Genomic DNA, 15,334 nt, shown 5'->3' with positions numbered 1-15,334 from the left:
AAACTGGGAAACTACAAATGAAAACTCCGATGTCTGTATTATTCAAGAAGAAAAAAAATTATTACAATTCTTCTACTCACATGAGGTATGCGATAACACCTAGCGCCCACATGTCTGTCGGTAGTCCGATGGGTTCGTGATTCACAACCTCAGGCGCGATGAAATCAGGTGTACCGAACATGATCTTGACAGGTTTGTCTGGGTCGAGCTCCATGGTCAGACCGAAGTCAATGATTTTGATGTCGTCGCTGTTCCGAGCGCACAACATGATGTTCTCAGGCTGCAGGAAAAGAGGTTTTACATATTTTATTAAAAGAAAGACTCAAAAGTATGATTTGTGGGGGTTTTGTTTCCGATATTATCATTAGAATTTAAAATATTTTTTTCCACTTTAATCTTAGTGTATGAGCAAACAATATGCATGAAAGTAATATAAATGTATTATAACTTTCCATCTATCATTAAATTTTAATTTCAGTGACTCAAACTTATTTTTACTAAATAGGTGTCGGATAGTTTCCTCAATTATACTCTTCTCTTCATAAGTCTATGAATGTCTCAAAGATACATTTAGTTCCGGCATTTGTATTGCCAATTCCAAAGCAAAATGTAGAATAGTTTTCCAGAACTATGACATAAAGCACTACCACTGTTGGTTTTCTTTTTAACTGTTTCCTTTGATTAATTAATGCTTTGGCTTTTAATTTTTTTGAAGAAAGTGAGACTAACCTTGAGATCAAGATGGACCAAGTGCCTCTCATGCATGTGCTTCACACCCTCACAGGTCTGCTTCATGTAGAAGATAACTTCAGGCTCTGTCAGGATGTGGTTCTCATCGACCAGACGGTCAAACAACTCTCCTCCAGACAAGCTGTAAAAGAAAAATGACAAATACGAGTTAGAACCTCGATCATTGTCTGTCAGAGCACATTGATGTGCACAATGTAGTCATAGAAGTTGTCAATGGGCGAATGAAAGAATGCATTTATCTTTGAAATTCATTTGTTCAGGATCTCTAAATATTCTCTGGCTCACTTCTTAAAACCCCTATGAGAATGACTTATGTTGTAAATTAGAATGTTTTTAATCAATGGAGAAAGAAACAATTTCTTACAATTCAAGGATCATGATGATTTCTTCGTTGGTCTCAAAGACCTCGTGGAGGTTGAGAAGACGACGATGATGGAGCTTCTTCATGACCTCAATCTCTCGCCTGACCAGGTCACGCTCTTTGCCAAAGCAACGCATGAACTTGGCTGCCCAGGTCTTCTGGGTTTTCTTCTCGATGGCTCGGTAGACAATACCATATGATCCTCTGTGGAGAGATGGATAAAAAGGATATCATTAAAATGTAATGTTAATTTTGTAATTTCTGCGACTCAGAATAGTTTACTAGATTGATGACGCCCAATAAATGTTGTGATGATAGCAAGATGCTAGATGTCTGAGTGGCAGAAAGAGCACATATAAAGCTCAATTAATAGCCTAAAATGTATCAAAAGTCTTCTTACTTTTGGAAATGCAATCATGACAAAATAGATATCTTAAAATTAATTTGTTTAAGACACTGCAAGAAGAAACGATATTATTTTCAAGCTGTACGTTATAAACATTTTAAAAGGATTTTAATTTTTTTTCAAAGCATACTCAAGAAACGTCACCAGAATGATTCTTACCTTCCAAGTTCCTCCAGAATCTGGTAGTAATCGTATATGGAGCCTTCCCTATTGACGAATGGATGAGGGCCTCTGTCATAGTCGACCAGAGAGTCATAGAAGCGACGTTTTCCTTCATAATCCTCAAACTGTGGTCTGCCAGCCTTTGATGCTGATATAGTTAAAAGAGATTTTTCATAATGGTCAAAAAAAAATCTGCCTACTTTATAAGTGTATGAGGATTAGAAATGATCTACAGCTTTGTAACTTTCTTAAGGAAGAGACATGAAATGCGATATGATATAGTCCTCTTGCAAAGATATTTAGTAATAAAACTTGTGTTATGGTTATATATAGTCCTAACAGGATGCAAGGGATTTGGAGGCGATCCGACACATGTATATGCTTCAGCCAGTAGCATTGGCGGATGAAAAATATGTGAGTCATTCAGCATTCTTCAACCATATCTAAATACCACCAGATCAGATAAATTCATTGTAAAAGTCTAAGTACCAGCAGCACTAGACTGTCTTCTTTGAACTTTCAATGGAGATATTATCTAGGTTAAGAGTACTTACACTTGGTGCAGATAACAGCAGTTGCTTCACAAGGCTCGCTGGCTCCATACATGTTGAAGGCGGTGACTCTGAACTGATACTGGGTATCTGAACGAAGGTTGATGACGGTGTGATGGGTGTTCTTGGAGCTGATGACCCTGGCCCAGGTGAGGACACCTACTTCCCGTTTCTCCACCATGTACGAGGAGATGTTGGAACCACCGTCGTAGATGGGTGGGTTCCAGGCAAGGCGGATGGCTTCTGATGTGATCTCCAGGCATTCAAGGTTGCGAGGAGAATCAGGATGTCCTGGGAAATTTGAACATAAAACAAGTTGAAATTACTCAGAAAATGATGAATTATTTTTGTCCGTAGTATTAATACCACTATTGAAACAGATTGCCACATAAATTCATATTTCGCACCTATACATGCTTATGAATAGGATTCATCTCCTTTCGGTATGGTTATAAATAGACAAAATTAAATAGATAATGTTTTTACAAAATGAACTGATTAGCTCCTCAAGTCTTTGTTTATGGATAAGACATTTATGTCACAAAAGTGACATTATTAGGATTAAACCGGAAAATGCATGTACATATACACATACGTCACAGAAAATTCTACATAATATCAGCTAGTGTTGAATACTTACTAAGAATGTTGACTTGGATGGAGCAGGTATCATGACCAAGCTCATTGGAAGCCACCACGCTGTACTTTCCAGCATCCTCCTTGGTAATTCCACGTATGATGAGTGTGGTATCATGAGGTGTGGCCTTGATCTCAAAGCGACCTCCATCCACCACGTCCTCTCCGTCTCTGTCCCACTTGATGCTGGGTCTTGGAGTGCCACTGAAAGGCACCTTGAGCATGATGTACTCGCCCAGGAGAAGGTGGATTGGTGTGCGGAGTCGGGCTGGTAAGGTGAGCTTGGGCATGACTGTACAAGAGCGAGAGAGAAATAAATCAAGTAATATCGTCTGTTTTGTTCTTTTCTAAATAGATTCTATCGACCAGGTGGAACCGTCAGGAGGATGAAAGCGATCCAGAACAAGAACATTTAAGCAGGACAAAAAAAGTCAGATTAGCAGTTTCTCAGGCTAGGGGCAGATTTCTAACACAGTTTTATTGGTTCATTCATGGCTCTAATGATGATTGTCATCAGGGTAAAATATTCTATAAATGTCCCTGAAAATATATATTTCTTCTCTACTCATAAAGTATTTTGCTAGTGAAGTCAAGTTTAGAAAACGAATCGACCAGGTTTGAACTTACCAAGCACATTGAGCTCAAATGCGTCGGTAATGGTTCCACCCTTGTTGGTAACAGTGACAGAGATCTCTCCCACATCCTCTGGGAAGAGTTGGTTGGCAGTGAGGGTGTGGATGTTGCCGTCTCCGCCGATCTGGAACTTGCGACCATGGGCGATCTCACGACCCAGGCGGTACCATCTGACCTCTGGGGCAGGATAACCACTGACTTGACAGGTAACGGTCACGCTCTTGCCTTCTGCTACATGAGCGTTCTGAGGTTTGCTGACAAATTGGGGAGGTACAGTGTCTGAAAAGGAGATTGAAGAAATAAATAGGTCTTTTACGTCGTTTGTTGCGTGCAAAAATGAGATTTTGATACTTGTTAAATTGTTAAATTAATATGGTTGTACTTAGGACTAGAGTACCGCTGCATATTTCACATGGACAACATTTCTGTTTTAGAATCTGACACCTTGAATTTTATCAATTCATTTCACTGCTTGTATCTCTTAATCATGGAAGGCGTGTTCCATGAGTGAATGACCCCAAGCATAACTCACCGATTGGATCTCTGACCAGCACTCTCTGAGACACAGTTGATGGTTCACTGGCTCCCATGCTGTTCTCAGCCATGACCCTGAACTCATACTCTGTATCTTCCCTGAGGTTGATGAGGGTATGACTGGTGGTTGTGACGGGCTCGTGGTTGGCCTTGATCCACCTCTGACTGGTGGTGTCTCGTCTCTCGATGATGTAACCTGTGATCGAAGAACCTCCATCGGAAGATGGAGCGGTCCAGGAGACATGGACAGAGTCACGCTGGATGTTGCTGATGGTTGGCCTGCCTGGAGCACTTGGTGGGTCTATAATACAAGCAAAATTATGATATTAGTAATGATGTTAAATAGAGATCTAGTATCATAGTTCTTTTTGGTGGAATTCCCATGACTACATCATTTACATGAATATATCAACTGGAATTGTATATCTTGAACATAACATATCGAATCCCAAGTCATGCATTTAAGTAACAGTGTCAGATTTGTATGTAAAAAAAGAGTTGCCTTCATATAAAGATTTTTGTCAATTAGATGAAAACTGTCGTTCAAATATTTGGAATCAAGACTCACCAAATGGACTCTTGACCAGAATAGCTTCTCTGATCTCAAGAGGCCTACTAGTGCCATACTGGTTCTCAGCCGTCACCCTCAACACGTAGTGGGTATTGTCCTTCAGCTTCTTAGCCGTAAAGTTAGGCAGCAAGGAGGTGCCGAGTGGTTGCCAGTGGGTGCGGTTGGACTCTCGGATGGACACTTGGTAACGCTGGATTGGTGCACCACCGTCGTCAAGGGGCGGGGTCCACGTGAAGGTAGCAGAGTTGTTGGTGATGGACTGGATGGAGATTGGTCCTTGGGGTGGACCGGGTCGGTCTATGAATAATTATAAAATGACATATTAAATTGACAAATTCTGATTTCATGGCTGGGATAAATAAAATGGAGCAGTCAATCTCGAGGTCGATGACACCTACTGTAAAATGATATACATGAACCTGCATGGCAGTCAAGTTTAGAATGTTTCATATCTTGCCGCGAATGTGGTGCATCATACTCCATTAATATTTGATTTACATCGAATAGATGGTCTTGTGAACAATGCATAGAACAGAAACTTAAGGAATTCATTTTTATTCTGATGATGAATCTTTTCTTAACTCAACTTTAGGATGTATTGCAAGGCCTGGCATCATCTAATCAAACACACGTATGACCTCTTGAACCTTGACCTTACCTAGTACATTGACCCTTGCTGTGATGCTGTGTCGTCCTAGCTCATTCACTGCTTCCAGTGTGTAGGTACCGGAATCTTCTCTCTCGGCATCCTTCACATACAACTCGGCGATTCCTCCGACCACATTCACCCTATCAAGAGAAAATATATCAAGTAGTTAGTACATTTTGACTTCTTTGCTTACCTTTCGAATTATACGCATATATCAGCGAGAATTTTCAAAATACAATTCATGAGTTGGTAAAGTAAGATGAAGAAAAAGAGAAATTGTTATTAGTTCTCAAGTGAATATCTATATGATTTTCCTCTGCAAAAGTTAATTTTCAACATGGTCACATGATACGAATTGCAAACTGCAATTAAAAAATATGTGAATGTGATTAATAAACTTGATTGTTTACTGCAATTGCAATGCAAAGTCTACTGTAATTTTCATGTCGATATCCTGCTTTTTTTTCCTGTATTCTCATAAGCGAGCACTAAATATCTCTCTATATTACATGACTTTGAAAACAATTTAAAATGACTACCCATTCAATGATAATGTTTCGTACTATTCATGGAAAATGAGCTAATGAGTACCATCTTGTATCATGAAAAGATGATAAACTACGATTCATATCACACTATAAGCACATGCCTCTTTTCTATTGTGAACTTGTGCAGCCGGTTCTAATTTCACAGTCTACTTTTCTGCGATGAATATGTCAAAACAGCCCAACTTTTGAAAACAGCCAAGTAAACTTTGTAATGATAAATGCATGTTTTCATTCAATACTTGTTTCATCCATTATCAATGCTCGATCAGTTTATAATTTGCGAGGAAATCATGCTTGAAGTAAGCTTTGATATCAGACTGTAAGCATTTATCATTCATCATTACTCTACACTAAGATGTAACATTCCTGTATACTAACATTTACCCAAACCTATTTTTTACATTCATTTATAATCAACAAGCTTTTCGAGATAGGCCTTCCCGATTACAAAAATGGGGGCAGGTGAAATTTTGTATATAATAATCATCTTTCAAACTTCTGAGAATATCTCACAATTTTAAGAAAATAGAAAGTAATATATGCTAAATTTCTAATTGTATTTTGAATGTCCTAACACCAGGTATTCTAGAATCTCAAGTATTTATTTCTTCTTCCTGTCATTCTGGAGGTGCAAAACATTTTATCAATTTGCCGATTTGCTTTGAATTTTTTTCATCATCATTACATAGACCTTCTCTACGACGTTTTAAAAATGTTCATACACAGAAAATGTTATTGCATTTAAAATTGCAATATATATAGATATAAAAACATTTAAATTATATGACTATACAAATGTATACTAAAAATGTTCTCTACATGTATTATTGATAAACACAAACTTTACTAACAACAACATATCAAATCCATAAATTACAAATCTGAAAGATGTAAATGAATTGTATTTGTATGTAGTGTGATTTACGAAACATGCACTTATATTTTACAAGATGAAATGATTTATTGTCAGACTATTTATGTTGCACATACATACTAAAATATAGCACATAAAATCTGCTCTAAGGATAAAGAGTTAGAGTGGTATATGTAAATGTTCAAAAAAATGTAAAGTTCAATATATCCATAGATCAAAAGCTGGTTAATGCTTTGAATAATTTATAAAACATAAACTGCAAATCTGTTATCAACAGAAAATAGAGTCTGCCAGACAAACGTTTTTGAATAAGTTCAAGCCATCATAATTAGTACGCCAATTATCTGAAGAAAATGGTCAGATTATATATAATTGAATTAATTTGAATCAAACTCATGGACCCAAATTCACAAGGGAGGTTTGTAGACAAACCTAGGTTTATGTGCGTCATATGACGCGTTTCAATGCGTTTCAGACCAAGGTTCAGACAAACATTGGTCTGAAACGCGTCAAAACGCGTCATTATGACGCACATAAACCAAGGTCTGTCTACAAACCTCCTTTGTGAATTCGGGCCATGGAGTTTACAAACATATCGCCATTTTTCGTTTATTTGAAACACACGGTACAATCTAAAATAAAATATAATCTGCAACGTTTGATACCTTGATCATGCCCACTGTATTCAGAGTAGACAGAACAAGAATTTGGATAACGTTTTCACAAAAATGATAACTAAACTTTTGTTAGGTCTTTACACCAATAAATACGTTTGTAAACTCTGTTTTTTCTACAGAACAACATGATAAACAAATAGCGATAAATAATGATAAAAACTCGAGTTATTGCATTAGTGTAGCCCATGATGGCAGCATATATCAGCCTGTAAAATGGAATAGATAATGTTATTTGATTAGCATCTTAAGCAAAACAACATAACCATAAGGCATGTCCTTTGATATGAAGAGAACTTGATGAAACCAATGATTAGTTTTGAAAAAATCATGCGACCTAATTGAATTTCCAATAATTTGTGTTGATGATAATGTATTGGGGATTGCAGTAGTACTCTTAAAGAGTGAACGTGTTCAATCAAGTCCTTACTGTAAAGACAGTGAACCCATGTAATTTGAAAAGTCCGCAGAAATACAAAGAGTAGGAGGGGGAAACGACAGAGAATAAATATTTCAAAAATCCCATAGCTACATTGGTTGTTCAAGATCTCTTCATATCATTGTTTATTAGATGAAACTGAAAATCGGGTAAATATGGTGACGTATGCAGCAACAAGAACATTGAATAGAAAAAAAGAACTGTGTCTATGCCTCAATTTCTTTGAAGACAGTAAGTTATTGTTCGCCCAGGTTGTGCCGCATCCGGATTCTCTCAGTAGCTTCTCTGTCTTGAGCGTGTAGAAACCTGAGAGGGGGTATCGATTCCCTCCCAGATCAGGAAGTTCAAAGTCATGAACACGTCCTTGCTCTTTGGTGCTGTAAGGGAGGGAACGTTTACATTTACATGGATGAAATCATCTTTTTAGTTAAAACTAGAGTCCATGCAAATCAATTATTTATATCAATCGATGGAATAAACTTTAAATATTCCAAAGTATTCTGCCTACATGTCATTTACCGCCGCGTTATACTGACTATACAAAACTATAACATGATGAACTGATGATAACAATCCATGTATTATCTTTTCATATATCCTTTGGATATTTTTCAGGTATTCCCGCAAATGCCGGACCAGTCACTGTTCTATTAGAAATCTACATTTCACTTTCATGACTTTCAGAAAGACTTATTTTGATACAAATCATTCTTCAACCAATACAATAGTACATCATTTCTATGATGTATACAAACAGAGCTAGCACGTCTATATTTAATACCATTAAAATTTAACATGTTTAATACCTCGGGGAATCTCCCTCGAAGGGGGCACAATTGTTGTATTACCTGTAACGACCACGTGTATCCAACTCTTCACCATCGTGTCTTCGCCATGTGAATGTGGGTTTGGGTGTTCCGTAGGTCAGTGTCACCGGAATGTGGATCTCCTGTCCAGCTCTGACCGATAGGTCTTGGAGATGGCGGTCAATGCTTAGCTGAGGTGGTCCTGGTATTGACAGATAATACATATTGTTTTCATTATTATACGGATATATTTCCTAGGGTCAGACTAAAGCAATAAACACAATCGCGAAGACAACATGATTTATAAAGGCAGTACAGAAGGGAATTCATATTGCCATGAGATGATTTCATAAAAGTATTTTTGATTAAATAAATAAGGCAATACGTCATAGGCAACCGAAGGACCCCCAGATGTAAGTTATAATGACTAGTTAGAGCAAGTGACGACTTTCATAATGACTTGTTATACAACTGGGGATCCACCATTTGAAATACCTCTAAATGAAATCTTTAACAGAATACGTAGGATATTCAAGACTAATCGACTATATCATAGAAAAAACAAAACAGCAATAAGAAATTGTTATTTCTACCCTGGGATCTCAACTCTGCAAACAGGTAGTCTAATGTTATCTTATAACAAGAATAATCAAGTCGTTAATTTGATAACAATTCTTAATATAGTAAACTCTTAATTTAAACAAAAATGATATGTGAATCTATGGCTGACCACAAAGGTAACATTTTTCAGACAATTCCTAAAAAGTAAAATAGTTCACTTACTCTGGATGAGGAGCTCAGCAGATGATCTGACTGAGCCATGCTTATTCTTGGCAATGATGGTGTACATGCCAGTCTCATAGTCGGTCACCGAGAAGACAACGATCTTGAAGACACCATTATCTTCTGTAATGTTGTGCTTCCTACCGGGCATCAGCTCCCTACCATGATGCATCCTGGGAAGGGACATAAAGAAATAGCATTTAATCCTCTAGAATATCCACTGAGCTGGACTATGTTATAAAATACTGTAAAATTTGACTATTTTGATTAGGTAACTGTGAAACCGGAAACTTGGCAAAGCATAATTTAAAAAAAAACAGTTTTGAAGTAGTCAAGCTTCACAAAGTTTCACGTTGCCGGAATTTTTAAAAATAATATAACTGAATTCGCTAACGTTTCTTGCCACAAAAATCAACCTCACTAAAAATTAACAAAATTCTTATGTCAAGAAGGTTTTTGTTTCTACACTACGTAAAGTGACAGATTCATATTTAGGCCCATATATGGTCAACAACATGAAGCTTAATTGATACGAAATATGAAGACTGATTGCAGACTGATAAACATACGTATATTTCAAGTAATGCCGATGTCTCTTACCAGGAAACCTTTGGTTTGGGAGCGCCAGAGATCTTGCACATAAACATGCCAGTCTGTCCCTCAGCTACCATAGCATTCTGGATCTCTATCAGGATTGATGGGGCTGCTCCAGCTGTCAGGAAAAAGTAAACGTATGGTAAATTACTAGTAAACAATTGTCAGGAAAAGGGGCAAAGTATGGTAAATTACCAGTGAAATCATCATTACAATGATCAAGAAATAGTTTGCAGCTCACTGTCTTGAAATAAAATGAACATTTTAATGCAATAATTAGTTATACAAAAAAATGTATAATCGGTAAAATAGTAACCTCTCATCATAGAGTTGCCCTGACAGTTACATGCCAAGTTTTGTTTAATCTGTCGTAGCCTGTTGCATACTGCATGTCTTCAAATTAAATATATTTCGCAAATGGTTTAAGAAACTGTATATTGTATAGATAAAAGGGGAGTTGTCTTACAAACTTTGAAAAGGCAAAGTAGCTTTTTTGTGTAATATGTCAACAAGATCAGATGAATGGAAAAAAATAAAGGGCAAACAATACTTCGAGCTGACTGTCTTTGTGTTTAAACCCCAAGACCTTTTTTGGTGAAAACCCGGTTCAAAGTCCAATTTACATGCTTCAAAAAGTTTAGTAAGAATGGGTTTATTGACCGAAAATATCTCAAGATCGAATTGATCTTTTCACAACGTTGGGGTAAGTGACACCTTTTGTGTTGCTGAACAAATATTAGAACATATTAATTCATATTGCAACTACTAGCATGCTATAATTCTTATCTCATCGGTGACTCGATTAGTTTAAAACTTTTGACAATATATAAATGCACAAGAACATACTGGGAAATAATATTTTTGTTTGCTAATTTATTGTTCATTTTAGGCTAAAGTTCTATACATCAGATTGGCTAAATTTCATATTATGTCTGTAAGGCTTGAAATATACTTGAAAACTTATACTTTAAATATAAGATATGCGAGAATATTAAATATAAGATATACGAAAATATGAAATATATACATTTTTTCTTCGACAGACATCCTACTTACGCAGCTGTGATTCGGCTACGAATGACTCCGAAGCCCTGCTCGGGTCGCTCTCATTGCCGGCAGCATTTACAGCCGTCACCCTGAATGTGTACTCCTTATCCTCGACGAGATTATTGACGGAACAGCTTGTGTCATGGACCACCGTCCTGTCGATCCACATATAGGAGCCTTTGAGTCTTCGCTCCACGATGTAGTGTGTGATCTCGCTACCACCGTCTGTCGAGGGTGCTGACCAGGAGAGGCTGACTGAGGTCGCCGTGATGTCGCCGATGATGGGAGCACCGGGTGGTGTGGGTCGGCCTGCAAAAGGAGAGGGAGAGAGATTGGAATTTTGAGACCATTCTTTTCCCTTACAGTATTCTATTCCATAATAAAAACACAAAATCACCATGGAACTTGCTGGTGTTTTTAATGTAATGAATCAGTAGTGCAATATCGATAATACCAGCATTTCATAACAATGTTCAACACATACATGTGGAAAGGTGTTGGAAACTTTCACTGTGTAGAAGTTAAAAATGTATGCTAAAATAACTACTGCTGAACTGAAATTACCTCGTGGTGTATCCAGATACCAAATATACTCCATTGAAATGTAACATCTTAAGGCTCAAGTTCATGTCAATCAAAAGAACATTTAGAACTGATCACAACAGCTTCTGACAGCTTTATTCAGGTAGCTCCAATCGCGCACTTCGTATCAATGAAACACCGAACAGTTACATACAAAGTATACCTATTCGAGCAAAGCACTCAGGCATATAACGGCATTGATCAAATAATGTTTGACATGGCACTCCTTTGTCAATAATCCTATTACTGAAGATCATGATCTGAAAGGTTATCAAAAGACTGTCTGGCACCTTATTATTTCCATTCAACGGAGTAACAATGATGAGCAGATTCGGGCTACTCTTAAATCTTAAACCAGATTGTCTAAACATGCATGGGAAGTTCCGTAAATATAATTGCGTTGTTTTTCTTCAGCGTTGGATATTTGTAATGGCGATGACAGCTAGCCATTCTTTTGAAAATGTACATTTGTAACATTGAAATAATCATTACAACATATAGGGCAAAAGGAAATAAAAAAGGATTAGTAAAAATGAACTTAGTTTTTATGATTAGGCATTGTTTGCTTCATAGAGGGCGCAAGTAGCTATAAGTAGTGCAGTAGGGCTTAACAATTTTCACTGAGATTGAAATCACAATATTTTAAGCGATCGAGCATTTTAACATTTTGTAGTAAGTAAAAAACATATGAAGTAGTACTGCTGTCTATATATGTTTTTAAGGTGATGTATTCGATTTATCCTACCTGCAGGGGATCTGGCAAGTTTAGGCGGTGCCGAGACTTCACTTGGGTTACCAATGCCAGTGTCATTGACTGCACTGATACGGAACTCGTAGTTACTTCCTTCTGTCAGGCCCTTGATCGTAAACGTTGTATCTTTGATGAGGTCGCGGTTGACCCGGTTCCACTGTTTGCTGAAGTTCTCCCGGCGTTCGATGATGTACCCTTGGATGGGTTTGCCACCATCGTGGCTGGGCTCTGACCAGGTCAGTGTCATGCGGTCACGCTGGACATTGCTGATCTCAGGCTTACCGGGTGGTGTGGGCACAGCTGGAGGGACAAAGGAAAAAAATTGTGATTAAAGATGATACAAACAGAAAAATGAAATCGTGGATTTTATTTCCCATTTGGATGGTTTTAAGCGACTCGATATTCAAACAGATTTGCAAAAGTAATATGAAATTCATGAACTCTTCGGAATAGGTTTTTTTTTCCTTTAATATATCACTGTGATCACATTTAGAAATTTACTTTCTATGGAACATGTAAATTAGTAGATGAAAATATATATTTACACAATTTATCTTAGAATAATCTAAAGAATCAAAAGAAAAGTTTCCACGCCTGAAAGTTGACGTACGTTACAAATGTTATATATATAAGACATCTTGATTTAAACAAAAATCATTTTAACTTACAATAAGGAGCCACAATGACCACAGGTTCAATGCCATGAAGCGGTGGTCCAACTCCATTGATGTTCTCTGCGCATACGCGGAACTCGTACTCCACTTTCTCACTCAGTCCAGAGACCGTGAACGGAACATGGGACACGTAGTTGGAGACCGAGGTCCACATCCTACGATTTGCCTCACGCTGTTCGACGGTATAGGACTGGATGGGAGAACCGCCATCGTCCTTGGGAGGTTCCCAAGACAAGCTTACACAGTGGCGGCCGACATCGGTGATCTCCAGTGGGCCAGTTGGTGGGCCAGGTACGTCTATGATATTTTACAGAAGTAGGGGTACAACATTTTAAATGCTTCTTTTGTTGAACATCAACATTTTTTTACAAATAGCATTAGCATTAGCATTATTTACAAATAAATGACTGTGTACATTTTGTTTCATTAGTTTATAAAACCTTAAAATTGGAAAATTTAAATAAATACATCTGAGCAACAAAAGAATAAGAATTACATATGCTGTATAATAAAGAAATGATTGATTCCAGTTAATGTTATCTTTATAATTGTTGCCTCCTCACTGATCCCAATCTCATTATCATCTCTAGAAAACCTATACTTTACTATAGTACTTCAGAATGGTTTTCTTCATTGTGTATTTAGGAGTATTGTAATTTTATATACATAAATATGCAATATGCAAAAAAGACAATTTTTTCATACCAATGACGTTTACGCGGATGATTGCAGTTTCTTGTCCAGCCTCGTTGGTCAGCGTAATGCTGAACTTGCCAGTGTCGCCACGGACAACGTTCCTGATGGTTATCTGCGTGCGGTTGTCACGGGTCTCTATGTGTGTCCTGGTGTCCTCACTGATACGGGCGTCATGGCGATGCCATTCCACCTTGGGGGAAGGACATCCTGTGTATGGCACAAGCAGGCGCAGTGTGTTGCCCGTTTTGACGACGACAACGTCTTTGTATGCTTTGACATCAATGGTGGGTGGTGCTGTGTGAATGAGCAGTAGAAATTGAGAGGTTACAGTATAGTATACTTGTTATGCACTCACAAAATTTTTTCTAAATTAGAGATGGAAATGCAACGAAATCTTTTATAAAGACCTCTGATTTTTTTACCGAAATGTCTCAAAATACCGATATAACAGGTCTGAAGCTCCTCGTTATAAAAATATTGGAAAGATATCTGATACAAATTTAGAATTAATATTAATTATTGCTTAAATGTATATGCACCTTCCAATATTTCAAAAATACCATCCTCATCAATATTCATTTCTAGACTAATAAAGAGGGTACTGTTGGACGAACCTGTCACAGAGAGCCAGCAGGAGGTCGATTGTTTTCCACACTCGCAAGAGTACTTCCCGGTATCCCTGTCCCCTACGTTGCGGAGGGTGATAGCACGACGTTGACCCTCCTTGATCTCATTGACGCGGTCGTACCCGAAGATTTGGAAGCCATCCTTCATCCACTTGACTTCTGCATTGGGGTTGGAGATGCGGCATTCCAAGGTAACTATCTTACCCGCCTTGGCGGAGACGTCCTTGAGGGGCTCGACGAACTCGGCAAGTTCTGAAAAATTATGGAAGAGAAAAATTTAGAAAAAGACTCTTCACAGTCATGCTAGGAATCTATTCTTTGACGATGCTTTGGACATATATTTCTCCACCTTTCTTGCAAGTGTAAATAAATTAACGTTTACTGCACCCAGGCCACGTAAAAAAATAATATGTGTCGATACTAGTCAAATACTATTATGACTAAACTTTAAAAAATGACAAATCGCACTCATTAGAATTATTATTTGATGACACTCAAATAGCGCGACAAAAATATTATACATCCTTTTTAGTCTGGAATCTCATTATTTTGTCAATAAAATTCTTCAGTTTTCCTACCGATTGGTGTCTTGGAGACGATGGGTGCAGATGTTTTGCTGAATGCGCCCAGTCCTGCCTCGTTTTCGGCCGCTACCCTAAACTCGTACTCCCTTCCCTTTGACAGTCCAGTCACCCTGAAGTTCGGGCTCTTGAGCTGTTTCCTTGTAGCTCTCAACCACCTCGTTCCTCTGGTCTCCTTGATCTCAAGGATATAGTTGTGGATCTCAGCTCCTCCATCACTGTGAGGCGGTTGCCATGATAATGTGATACTGTCATCCCTGACGTTGGAGGCTTTAGGAACGCCTGGAGCTGGAGGTTTTTCTGAAGGAAAAGAAATTCAATTTTGAAGAATTATAAATTAGGTGTTAAGATTCGTTTTAAAAGGGAACGACATGTATTTCATGAGCTTATCTAAATGTTGGGTATT

At 37.8% G+C, this 15,334-nt stretch overlaps 1 protein-coding gene across 1 annotated transcript in view; it reads right to left on the bottom strand.

The window, feature by feature from the left end:
• LOC590007 (titin) overlaps positions 1-15,334 on the bottom strand; it is a 220,906-nt gene that overhangs the window by 35,610 nt on the left and 169,962 nt on the right. Inside the window, exons 118-137 of the mRNA XM_030974532.1 lie at positions 14,926-15,228; positions 14,336-14,599; positions 13,731-14,015; positions 13,020-13,322; positions 12,346-12,651; positions 11,028-11,327; positions 9,978-10,089; positions 9,378-9,550; positions 8,637-8,796; positions 8,001-8,165; positions 5,263-5,393; positions 4,602-4,901; positions 4,032-4,334; positions 3,494-3,778; positions 2,871-3,158; positions 2,234-2,521; positions 1,677-1,827; positions 1,115-1,315; positions 730-871; positions 81-280 (exon numbers count right to left, since the gene is read on the bottom strand). Coding sequence (XP_030830392.1) covers positions 81-280; positions 730-871; positions 1,115-1,315; positions 1,677-1,827; positions 2,234-2,521; positions 2,871-3,158; positions 3,494-3,778; positions 4,032-4,334; positions 4,602-4,901; positions 5,263-5,393; positions 8,001-8,165; positions 8,637-8,796; positions 9,378-9,550; positions 9,978-10,089; positions 11,028-11,327; positions 12,346-12,651; positions 13,020-13,322; positions 13,731-14,015; positions 14,336-14,599; positions 14,926-15,228 — 4,660 coding nt within the window. The remainder of the gene's footprint in view (positions 1-80; positions 281-729; positions 872-1,114; positions 1,316-1,676; positions 1,828-2,233; positions 2,522-2,870; positions 3,159-3,493; positions 3,779-4,031; positions 4,335-4,601; positions 4,902-5,262; positions 5,394-8,000; positions 8,166-8,636; positions 8,797-9,377; positions 9,551-9,977; positions 10,090-11,027; positions 11,328-12,345; positions 12,652-13,019; positions 13,323-13,730; positions 14,016-14,335; positions 14,600-14,925; positions 15,229-15,334) is intronic.

Source organism: Strongylocentrotus purpuratus, unplaced genomic scaffold, assembly GCF_000002235.5.
Source record: "Strongylocentrotus purpuratus isolate Spur 01 unplaced genomic scaffold, Spur_5.0 spur5_scaffold_7, whole genome shotgun sequence".
NCBI classification, from domain to species: domain Eukaryota; kingdom Metazoa; phylum Echinodermata; class Echinoidea; order Camarodonta; family Strongylocentrotidae; genus Strongylocentrotus; species Strongylocentrotus purpuratus.
This window is presented reverse-complemented; position numbering and strand designations above follow the sequence as displayed.